Source organism: Mus caroli, chromosome 18 (genome assembly GCF_900094665.2).
Source record: "Mus caroli chromosome 18, CAROLI_EIJ_v1.1, whole genome shotgun sequence".
NCBI lineage: Eukaryota > Metazoa > Chordata > Mammalia > Rodentia > Muridae > Mus > Mus caroli.
In genome coordinates, this window is record NC_034587.1 from 3,118,955 (window position 1) to 3,130,047 (window position 11,093).

An 11,093-nucleotide genomic window follows, 5' to 3' on the forward strand; every position below is an offset into this window, starting at 1 on the left:
TGATTCACGTGTGATACCACAGTCCTATGATATCAGCAGTCAGAAAGTAGATTCGACCCAGCACTCGGGAGGCAGAGGCAGGCAAATTTCTGAGTTCAAGGCCAGCCTGGTCTACAGAGTGAGTTTCAGGACAGCCAGGGCTACACAGAGAAAGAAACCCTGTCTTGAAGAAAAAAAAAAAAAAGAAAGTAGATTCGAGCGCCAGGAGTTCAAAGTAAGGCCCAGCAACCTGACAGTAATAAAACTTTCACTGAAAATTAAACTCTATTTTCTCAAATTCCTTTGTGTCCAGACCCTTTGCTATCTAATGCAGAATGCCCAGATCTTCTCAGTTTCTTCCTAATCCAAACTATCTGAAGTTTCTTTAATTCTGCTTCTGCGACAATGCACTTCACTTCAGTTGCAAGACTGTTGACAGAATGGAAAAATGGGCCAAAATTTGCAGCTTTAGACACAAGAGATAAACTTGGCTTAACATATTAAAGGGGGAAAAAAAGCTTGGTTTCAGAAGAAAATCAGTTTCAAGTTTACACTGAAACTGTCAAATTATGAGTCCAAACTAGATCTCCAAAATAGCCCATTTAGATGTAGAGCTTTTTATATAGGGAATATGTACATATTTCCAATTTTACCTCTCCTAATTTTTTTGTTTTGTTTTGTTTTTTGGAGACAGGTTTTATCTGTATATCCTTAGCTGTCCTAGAACTCACTCTGTAGACAAGGCTGGCCTCAAACTCAGAAATCTGCCTGCCTCTGCCTTCCAAGTGCTGGGATTAAAGGCGTGCACCATCACTGCCTGGCTAAAATTTCTTTTTTAGAAGAAAACCAAAACTGCTTATAAATCTTTCACTTGCATGTGGTAACCCCAGAACGAAGGTGAGGCAAGGCAGGACTACCAGACTACTGTGTCTAATTAGAATTCTTTAAACGTAGAGCCGAATTATGATAACTAGACTCTATTTAATCAGTCTCAAGAGACTGGATGGCTAATATCAATGTGGTTTATAATCCAGTAACTTCAAATATTCTACCCAGTCCTGACTCCTTGTCTGGATGGCCTGTTCCCTGTGTCCCACCATAAAAAGTTAAAGTAGCTCCAATTTGCCAAACACCACTCTAAAAACTAGTAAAAGACCCACAAATGTACTGTAAAGTACCAATTTTAATCACTTAAAACTGTAACAAACCCATCCAATGGGGCTCATCTCTTTGGAAAGGTACCCTGCCTCCAGTGGAAATTATTTAAGAGATGCTAAGTGATAATGGGGCATTCATTCACCCCTCACTGATTTTCTTTCTTATCCCCCACCCCACCCCCAAAGCACTCTTTTTTTTTTTTTATGGAGTTACTAGTTTATTTATTTTTTTGAGCTTTAAAATTTACATGTGACTCTAAATACAAAAATTCCCATTCTCACTTTTTGACTTAGCAAGTTGTTACTTATTACATTCTACTGATTGAAACACTGAATCCCTAACATTTATAGTTTAGTCAGTTCAAGCACTACAATCCAGTTTTCAGTTCTACAATAAGTTTTTAAACGGAGTAGCAATTTGCTTTTAACCTGGGGTGTGTGTGTGTGTTTATGTGTATCATCATTTATCTAAACTTGTTTAAAAAAATTAAGCATGCCTAATTAGGCCAAGATCGTCATCTTTTCTAAAGTACCAGGAGTGGACAGGTGCTCCATCATTACAGTGAGCCTGTCCTTCGCTTGTGGGTTCATTCTCAGAGTCTTGATACATTTTCTGGACTGGCCTCAGCCTGATTACAGATTTATGCTACCAGGCTTAAGCTTTGTTCAGTTTTTACTACTAAGACTGGCAGAACAGGAGTACATTGACAAGTTACCCAGGCAGTACTAAAAGGTTCCTAAACTGGCGATGGTGGCTTATTCCTAATCCCAGGACCCAGAAGGCTAAGGGAGGCAGGGTTGGGAGTATATTTTAGATACGCCTAGGCTACACAACCAGAAACAAAACCTAGATTTCTTTAACCACAAAAAAATATAATAAAGGCAACAATTATATCCTTAGGGAGTTTTACGTGCCATACTTTTTTTTTTAAATCACAAAATGCTTTCTTATACAGCAGTGGATAAGAAACTGTCCTCATCTTAATCTGTTTTGTTGAATTAGAATCCTATAAACCCATAAACTTGGATTATGATAACTAGATCCCATTTCTAACCATTTCAAGACAGAGTAAATTAATCTATATATTTTTAAACTAGACAATCAATTCAGGTCCTAGGTTATAGGACCTGGCAGGAGGCCCATGGGTGAACTTCGCTTTCACTCTTCTTTTTAGTAAAAAGGTTAACTCCAAATTATATTATGTTTAGTACTTTTCAATATTGTACAATATACTACTTTCACTGCCCTGTCTCACAGAGCCTGTCACTAGTGTGGCCTGACACACAGGATTGTGGAACAATTTATTTCCCAAGGATTTTAAGTTCTTCCATTAAGAGACCTGACTCACAATACAGTTTTGGCTGGTTGTGAAGTGAAGAATTCTAAACAGATGACTGAAAACACTAATCACCATACTTAATAAAAGTTGGAACTTCACCCACCAAAACCCAGTGACAACCACTGCACAGTAACAAGATTGTTTTAGTGAACAAAAATGATCTGTAAATGTTAATATGCACGGACAGACCCTTCAGTTAAACTCAGCTTTCATTTTAGGTTGTAACTCTCAGGACTGTCCAAAAGAGTCAGAAAGCAAGACTTAACGCAGTTTCTAAAGTGTACTGTTGTGGGTCTTGCTTAATGATTTCCACCTTAGATGCACAAAATGCAACAAATTCCTCAAGCAGGGTAACACCAGCACCCCTACTTGAAAGTAGTATCTGTATAACTTACATAGAGAAACAAAAATAAAACAAAAAGACAAGATTCTGCAATCACAAGTACTTTAATTAAAAAAAAAAACAAATCACTTATTTTAAAAATAAACAAATGTCACCAATCTACTCTAAGTTGATACAAGTCAAAGTAAAGAGCACTGCTCTCACAGATAATAAGCTGCTGAAGTCAGTACACTACCCCACACAGCTCAGCTACACTTAGCACTCAGCTGTGAAGTGAGATTCAAGACCCTCCGCCCAAAGTAACATTCAACTGTCAAAACTATTTTACTTTAAAAGGTTAAATAACCCAAGCAGTTTGAAGAGTTTTATTTTGAAAAACATTACAGAGAATAGAAATTCTTACAGTACCAACAGAAGTATTACAGTACAATTTTCCACAACAAAACTGGAGCACACAGTCCATGGGAATCCTCGACTTCCTTCAACTGTCAACACACTGCACCCTGTATAAGTGGCTGTACCTGGAAACCAACGTATGCAAGTCCTTAGAATTAGAAGTCATCAAGTTATAATGTTAACATCTGGGGGAAACGTGTGGAAGAGTCTATTATGTTACGTCTGTGACCGGACCCAACTTCCACAGCAAGGTTAAGGGCACAGCAATAGTAAATGACCTATTAGCAGTATAAACAATAATGTAACTACTGCAGCCCACTCAGTTTGGATATCTTAATGTTAGGATGTCTGTGAAGAATTCATTCAACGTTAGCTACGTACGCTATTAATACAAAAGGACCTTAGAGCTTTAACATTCATTGAAAAGTTTATTCTCTACCTTTTCTCCCCAAAACAGGCGAACCTAAATAATTTACAAAGAACTAAAAAGTTGCAGACTTTAGAACAGAGTTACTTACTGTAAACAAATCCGCAACATTGTCAAAGATCAAAAAAGTAGGAGACAGTTTTTTTTCTTCCCACCAGCACTGCGGGTGGAAGCAAGAATATACCCGGAGTTTCATCTTCTATAAATGTAATGGCGCCTGGGCAGACCCCGAGCACCCTCGCCATTTCCTTTCAGGAAGGGGAGAGAAATCAGCCTGAGCCCTGTAGTCAGCATGACAGGCCCCTCGGAGGCTCCACGTGGGGACCGCACCGAGCCCACGGGCAAACGCGCTCAAAGCCTGAGCCCGCAGCCGCTGCCAGGCCCCGACGGCCCCGGAGCGCCACCTAGCGGCCCTCAGAGGGACCTGCAGGCGCGGCCCACTCCCGGCTCGCGGCACCCCCACCGCCGCCCAGCCCGCTTCCCTCTCCGGATGTGCACAAGGCCCAACCCAAGAACTGAGACCACAAAATGGCTGCCGGCGGCTTCGTCACGTGACCCCTTTGTGCCTTTCGGGCCCCCGAACTCCGCGGGACCCTGGTACCAGTGGCCGAGGACGGCGGGAGGCCTTCGAGGGGGCTCCGCCGGGCCTTAGCGCCCGGGACCGAGCACCCGGGGAGGCGGGGGAGACCGGCCCGGCCGGCGACCGAGAGTCGGCGGCGGAGAGAAGATGGCGGCCATTTTGTGTGGGTCTGCTGCTCCGCCGCCGCCGCGGGCAGCGGAGGACGCGGGCCTGGCGGCGGGTCGGACAGGGGAGTTAACACGTACCGACTCCTCTTCCTTCTCCATCCCGGTGGGCATCTGCGGCACGGCCCGGTTTATCGAGGCGTATTCGTGCAGGTCGGGCAGATCCTCACAGCGGAAGACCGGCAGCGGCTTCGAGGCGTCCAGCGCCCGCGCCCGAAACGACAGTTTACTCATCTCAGGCGCAGCAGATACCTCTCCGCTCTGGGGAAACGGCCCCGGCCAGCGGGATCATGGAGAACCGGAGTTTCGGTCTCCACTCGCCTGCCGCTGCCGGGGACTTGGGGGCGGAGCGCAAAGCCCGCCGTCCGGGCCCTGACACCAGCCGGGAGGGTGGGAGGCTGTGCCGCTCCGCGCCTCGCTCACTCGCTCTCTTCAATACGCCATGGCCAACATGGCGGACATTAAAACTCCACTGTGCGCTCTTCAGCCAACCCCAGCCATTCCCCACACTGCATCGCGCAGCGACGCGGGCACGCGCGGGGGGAGCGCGGGCTCGAGCGGGCGCCGGCGCGGCGCGGCATGGAGCGCGCGTCCCGCCAACCCCCGGCCCGCCGGCCGCCGGCCTCGCCCGCCCGCTCCGCCCGGCCGCCTCGCTTCCCGCCCTGCGCGGTGCTCAAGCGAAGGAGCGACGAGCTCGGCGCCCGCGCGGGCCCTGGGAAGGCCGGCGCGTAGAGCGGCCGGGATGCTCGGGCCTGCGTCCCGGGCGCGGGCACTTGTCGCCACTGGGCGGCCGCGCAGGGCGAGCGCAGCGCAGTGCGGGAGGTCCAGGGACTTAGAAATAAAAACGCACGCGAAATCATAGGCAAACTCTAAGTCGAACGAAACTTTTGATGTAATTTTTAACAGGTTCAGCATTGAGTCAGGGGTCAGTCTCCAAACCCAGGATCTCTATAACCACTATGCATATATTCAGCTCGAAAGTAGTTTTCCCCCTCCAATCCCAGATTTTAACCATCCCTTTTAGTATAATTGAAGCAAGCAGAATAATTACCACAAATTGTAACAATCTTAAGTGAAACAGTTCAGATACAGTTTCCAATTCCTAGAGCCAGTCCTGTAGTGGTAGCTAGCTCATGAATTTCTGTTGTATTTAGAAGAAACTATTTCAACGTAGCTTCACACTCTTGCCATCTGTTCTCTGGAAAACTTTATCAAATAGAATCAAACACCCGTGATGGTTTCCGTGGCCACATCAGAAATGGGAGGATAAACGTTAATTTATTAAAAACATAGATGTTGATAAGACTGCTAATAGCTGGCTTGTATTATACATGAAAAAAAGTACCCAAATATATCATTTCTGTAAAATATTTTATAAAGTGGGAAGACTGTTAGGATGGATTTTAAAAGTTTGGCGGCAAATTTTCAAATGTTCAAGATTTTAAAAACGTGTTATAAGTCTGATTTCCTCAAGGGCTACATAGTAAAAATAACCACTACTTTTTTTGTTTTGTTTTTGTTTGTTTGTTTGCTTTGGTTGTTGTTTTTCGAGACAGGGTTTCTCTGTATAGCCCTGGCTGTCCTGGAACTCACTCTGTAGACCAGGCTGGCCTCGAACTCAGAAATTCGCCTGCCTCTGCCTCCCGAGTGCTGGGATTAAAGGTGTGTGCCACCACACCCGGCTTAACTACTACTCTTAAATACAGGGTTTGATAGAAACTTGTAGTTTAGAGTGCACAAACTATCTCGTAGGTTTGTTTCTATGTAACATTAATTAAGACCTTAGTCCCACAGTAAGAGCACACTTTGCTCTACTAGACCAGAGGAGACAGACTGCAGTTCTTCAGGATTATCCTAACACTCCAACACTGGCAGCTAGCTTGTCTCTGGGAGGCAGTGGGGCTTTCACCTGCCTTTCCTCCAGCTTCTGGGTTCAGTAACTATCTCTCCCAAGGAGTTAGGATGAAAGCTAGTGCATATTGCTGGAGAACTGGAAGAAGTGAGTGGTGAGGCTCTACTGAAGTAGTCAACAAAGTTTTGGGAGAGGATATCCAAGTGAGATTATGCAGATAAGCATGGGTTATGAAAGGGGAGGAAAAAAGGCGGGAGAGAGGGAAAGATAAATCTCAGAGGCATGGAAGACTAGATCACATTCCGGGAATCAGAAAAACCTGCCAGATCCACTGTCCAACATGACTCATATCTTGCCAGGTTCAACAGTTAGGGGGACACTGGCTGTTCAGTATAACAGTGGCAGTCCCTCAGCTTGTAATATGAGGTTACTAAAAATCCTAGTAGAAGTTATACTTAGGGAACTGAAGATTTTAGAGGGCAAAATAGCTTCTACAGCTAATGAATGAGCTGACAAAATTACTTATTTTTATCTTCACTGAAACGACAGCCTAAGGGCCCCCAGACAGGGGACCAATAGTATGCAAAGTGCTGGGCTCCAATCCCAGCAGTACAAAAGAGACTGACAAGCAGCAGCCTATGGGTATATGTTTTTCCATCCTATAGCAGCAGTGATTGACGCTGCAGCCTATGGATATGGTATGTTTCTATACCCTACATCAGCAGGAACTAACTGCAGCCTACAGACACATTTCTACATTCTACAGTAGCAGTAATGAAATTGCAGAAATAAATTGTGTTTCCCAGAAATGTTCAAATCATCACGACATTGAGATCTGCATGCAGATCAGTGGGCCCTTTTACATACAACATGCCTGCTAAGAAGCATGTTTTCAAATCAAGTACCCTGGAATCTCAGGCCTTTCTAGGTTTCTCAGGATCCAAAGGAGTTCCACTTCTCTGCACTTCATAGCTCCTTATTCTGAGGCACGCCACACTAATGAAAGCTCAGATCTAGTATTTCCTCAGTTCTCCTACTCAAAGGTTCCTTAGGAGGAAAAATCACTAGCCCTGCACTGCCTTTAACTTTCTCATCACTATTTAAACCTTTTATTTTTTGTAAGTGTCCCCAACAAAAGCTACATAAAATTCTCAATGATGCCAAACTGTATGTACTATATGTGGGATACACTTACTTTTTCTCAAACAGAAACATGTCTGGGAAAAGTTTTATAGTTAAAAATGGCTGTAAGTCATATCACACACACAAGCTGAACAGAGGTGATAATGGGTTATCTCTGTAGAGAACACAAATGAGAGAGTGGGGAACCACACATGGCAGTCAAGGGAAATGCTGGAGAGAGCAGTCAGGGCAGGATGTGGGGATGCAGACCAGCACTCAAGAGGCTGAAGAAGGAGAGCAGGACTGCAGCCATCTCAGACTATAAGGGAGCCTATGCCCTAAGAAACCGAGCAAGCAACACATACTCATACATACATACATAGTCTCACACACACTCATACACACATATACACACATATTTATAGTTTCACAACACACGTATTTAGTTTCACACACACTTTTACATAAACACATAGATACACATACAGTCTCACACAACTCATACACACATATACACATGTTCACACAGTCTCACACACTCATAAACACATATACACACATACTTACAGTTTCACACACATACATATACACACACATACTTAGTTTCACACACTTATACCTAAACACATATATACATACATATTTAGTCTCATACACACTCATACACACATACACATACATACAGTTTCATACACACTCATACACACATATACACACACATACCTACAGTCTCACACATTGTCACATATTCTTTCTTTCTCTCTTTCTCTCTCTCTCTCTCTCTCTCTCTCTCTCTCTCTCTCACACACACACACACACACACACAGTGAGTGTGTGTGGCAGCAGATGAGTTGACCAAACATCACATGATGGTAGCACAGGATGTGGTTCTGAAAGATGCTGTACTGGCTGGTTTGTGTGTCAACTTGACATAAGCTGGAGTTATCACAGAGAAAGGAGCCTCCCTTGAGGAAATGTCTCCATTTGATCCAGCTGTAAGCCACATTTTCAATTAGATCAAGGATGGGAGGGAGGCACCACTGTGGGTGGTGCCATTCTTGGGCTGGTACTCTTGGGTTCTGTAAGAAAGCAAGGTAAGCAAGCCAGGGGAAGTAAGTAACTGAGCAAGCCAGTAAGTAACATCCCTCCATGGCCTCTGCATCAGCGCCTGCCTCCTGGCCTGCTTGAGTTCTAGTCCTGACTTCCTTTGGTGATGAACAGCAATGTAGAAGTGTAAGCTGAATAAACCCTTTCCTCTCCCACTTGTTTCTTGGTCATGATGTTTGTGCAGGAATAGAAGCCCTGACTAAGACAGATGCCAAGGGGGAATTGAAATAGTATAATAGAGATAGGAACTTTTGGAGGAGCTGAGCTATATGAACAAGACAGAGTAAGGAGTGGCTGCCAGGTATGCATGAAAATGTACTCTCACAACAATCCTGTTACAAAACTATCCAGTAGAAGTGATGGGAATTTGAATGGACAGTGTACAAGTACAAGTAAAGAGATATGAGTGTCTTTGGAGTGGATTAGAGGTGCTTTTGCTGTTTGTCCTGAGATAGGGTCTTGATATTTAGCCTATGCTGTCTTGGAGCTCACAAATTGGCCTTGTCTCCTGAGATGCAAGTGTTTGGTCACTGTCCTGTTGTATCCTGTCATTGTTCCCCCAACCCCACCCCACCCAATGAGGTGCAAGGTTCAATCAATGGACATAATAGTTAAAATATTGTCACTCTGATAAAATGAGCACAGTTCAGGGTTTGCCTTTAGTGGGGCTTTATAGTGCATGCCATAGGTCAATTTTCCTGAAACCCATGTCTCTTTACCCAGAAGACTCTTTACCCAGACCATATGTCCATAACTGTTCTGTATTTTGCTCAAAAGGAAAGCTAAAATTGGTTTTGGTATGGGAGTTAAGGCCTCCTGTTATGCCGTTAATATCTTCTCATTATTACCAAAGCTGGGTGCTTCAACTGAAAAAGGTCAGTCAGTCTTACCAACTCCAGGAGATAGCACAGCTCTCCTGCCTCCAGGCTCTGACTCCTGCTTTTCTACCTTCTTGTCCAGCTCCAGGCTATCTTCTGAAAGATCTTACAAAAATGTCTTGAGGACTGAATGAAATGACCCATGAAAAGCACTAACAATGGGCCCTGGCCAACCCAGGATAGTCCATAGACGTGAGCACTCACTGTCATACATCACATTCTCATACAACACATCTGAGATATGTGTTCCCTGTGCACCTCAGGCAGCTGTGGCCTTCCCATCCTTCTGTCTCTGCCTCCAAGTGCTAGGTACCTCCCACAGGATCAATCTAAGAAAGTCTACTATCCTTCAAAATCCAACTCAGTATCAACTCCAGGAAACTTAGTTTATCTAAATGCTACTGTTATGATCTGAAAAACAAATCAGCAATTAGATGAACTCAAAACTCCTTAAGCCTACATGAACTGTTGTTCTTTCACTGAAGTCAACTCCATTTTCAAACAGCAAGATTAATGCCTGCCATTTACTCCATGCTTTCTGTATCACTTCCCTGAGAGCCATGTTTGATGTGTCTGTCAGGTTAGAGAAAGTATATAAACTACCTCTGGTCATGAAGCTGGAAAGAATAGCTGGTTAGAATAGAATCTCTGTGTCTGATTTTAAAGTCTTAGAAATAAGATTAAAGAGAGAAGAGAGGACATGAAATGGAGAAGGAGGGATGACAGTGAAGAGCGAGATGGGTAAAGGGTTTTGCTTTTTGGGAAGGTGGGAGAGATTTGGACATGTTTATACTAAAAGCAAAGATGGATTGACCCCAGGACAATCTTACTCATAAGAAGGAAGACCTGAAGCCAGGTATGAAGAGTAATACAAAGAGTTAAATTCCTAGATAAAACAACAGGATTTAATATCATAATACCATAACAGCAGCTGTCCAGCTTCCTCATTCCTGAAAGCATTTAATATTTACCAATAGTTTATTCAGAGCTAGGGTGAAGCAGTCAGTGCTAGAAAAATGAGAAAACACAATACATAAGACCTCTCAAGGGGAGATGCTGTTACTGTATATACTGGGGAAATAAAAATTATCTTTCTTCCTTTTTTAAAAAAGAAATATTTATTATTATTCATAAATACACTGTAGCTGTCTTCAGACACAGCAGAAGTGGGCATCAGATCTCATTACGGGTGATTGTGAGCCACCATGTGGTTGCTGGGGTTTGAACTCAGGACCTTTGGAAGAGCAGTCAGTGCTCTTAACCACTGAGGTTTCTGTGTAGCTTTGGCTGACTTGAAATTTGTTCTGAAGAGCAGGCTGGCCTCAAAACGGGAAGATCTGTCTGCCTCTGCCTCCTGAGTGCTGGCATTAAAGGTGTGTGCTAACACTGCCCAGCTGGAAAATAACATCTTTAAATATGAATGGGTAAATATAAATATAAATATGAATATAAATAAATGAGGATGCTGGTACTGAGCACTGTGCAAAAGCAACAGTAGTGAATGAACATGGCTTTGCTTTAGGCAATGATTCCCCTTAACCTGCTGTTCCTTTCATTTTCATAATAAGCCACATAAGAAATGTCAATAAATAATCCTTCCAACATAATACTAAAATACAGACTGGAAACCCTTTAAGATGTTGTTGGTGAGTTGTTGTTGTCCCCTTTCTTTTCTTTCTTTCTTTCTTTCTTTCTTTCTTTCTTTCTTTCTTTCTTTCTTTCTTCCTTCCTTCCTTCCTTCCTTCCTT

At 43.7% G+C, this 11,093-nt stretch overlaps 1 protein-coding gene across 4 annotated transcripts in view; it reads right to left on the reverse strand.

The window, feature by feature from the left end:
• The window catches only part of Epc1 (enhancer of polycomb homolog 1), an 81,432-nt gene that overhangs the window by 50,502 nt on the left and 19,837 nt on the right, over positions 1-11,093 (reverse strand). For 2 of the 4 annotated variants that reach the window (XM_021150510.2, XM_029472241.1), the window contains exon 1: positions 4,468-4,920. The exons of 1 other annotated variant lie outside the window; for it this stretch is intronic. In XM_021150510.2, coding sequence (XP_021006169.1) covers positions 4,468-4,620 — 153 coding nt within the window. In that variant the 5' untranslated portion in view covers positions 4,621-4,920. Of the gene's footprint in view, positions 1-2,907; positions 3,341-4,467; positions 4,931-11,093 lie in introns of those variants that run through there. One more of the 4 variants, XM_021150513.2, reaches the window with a different exon arrangement.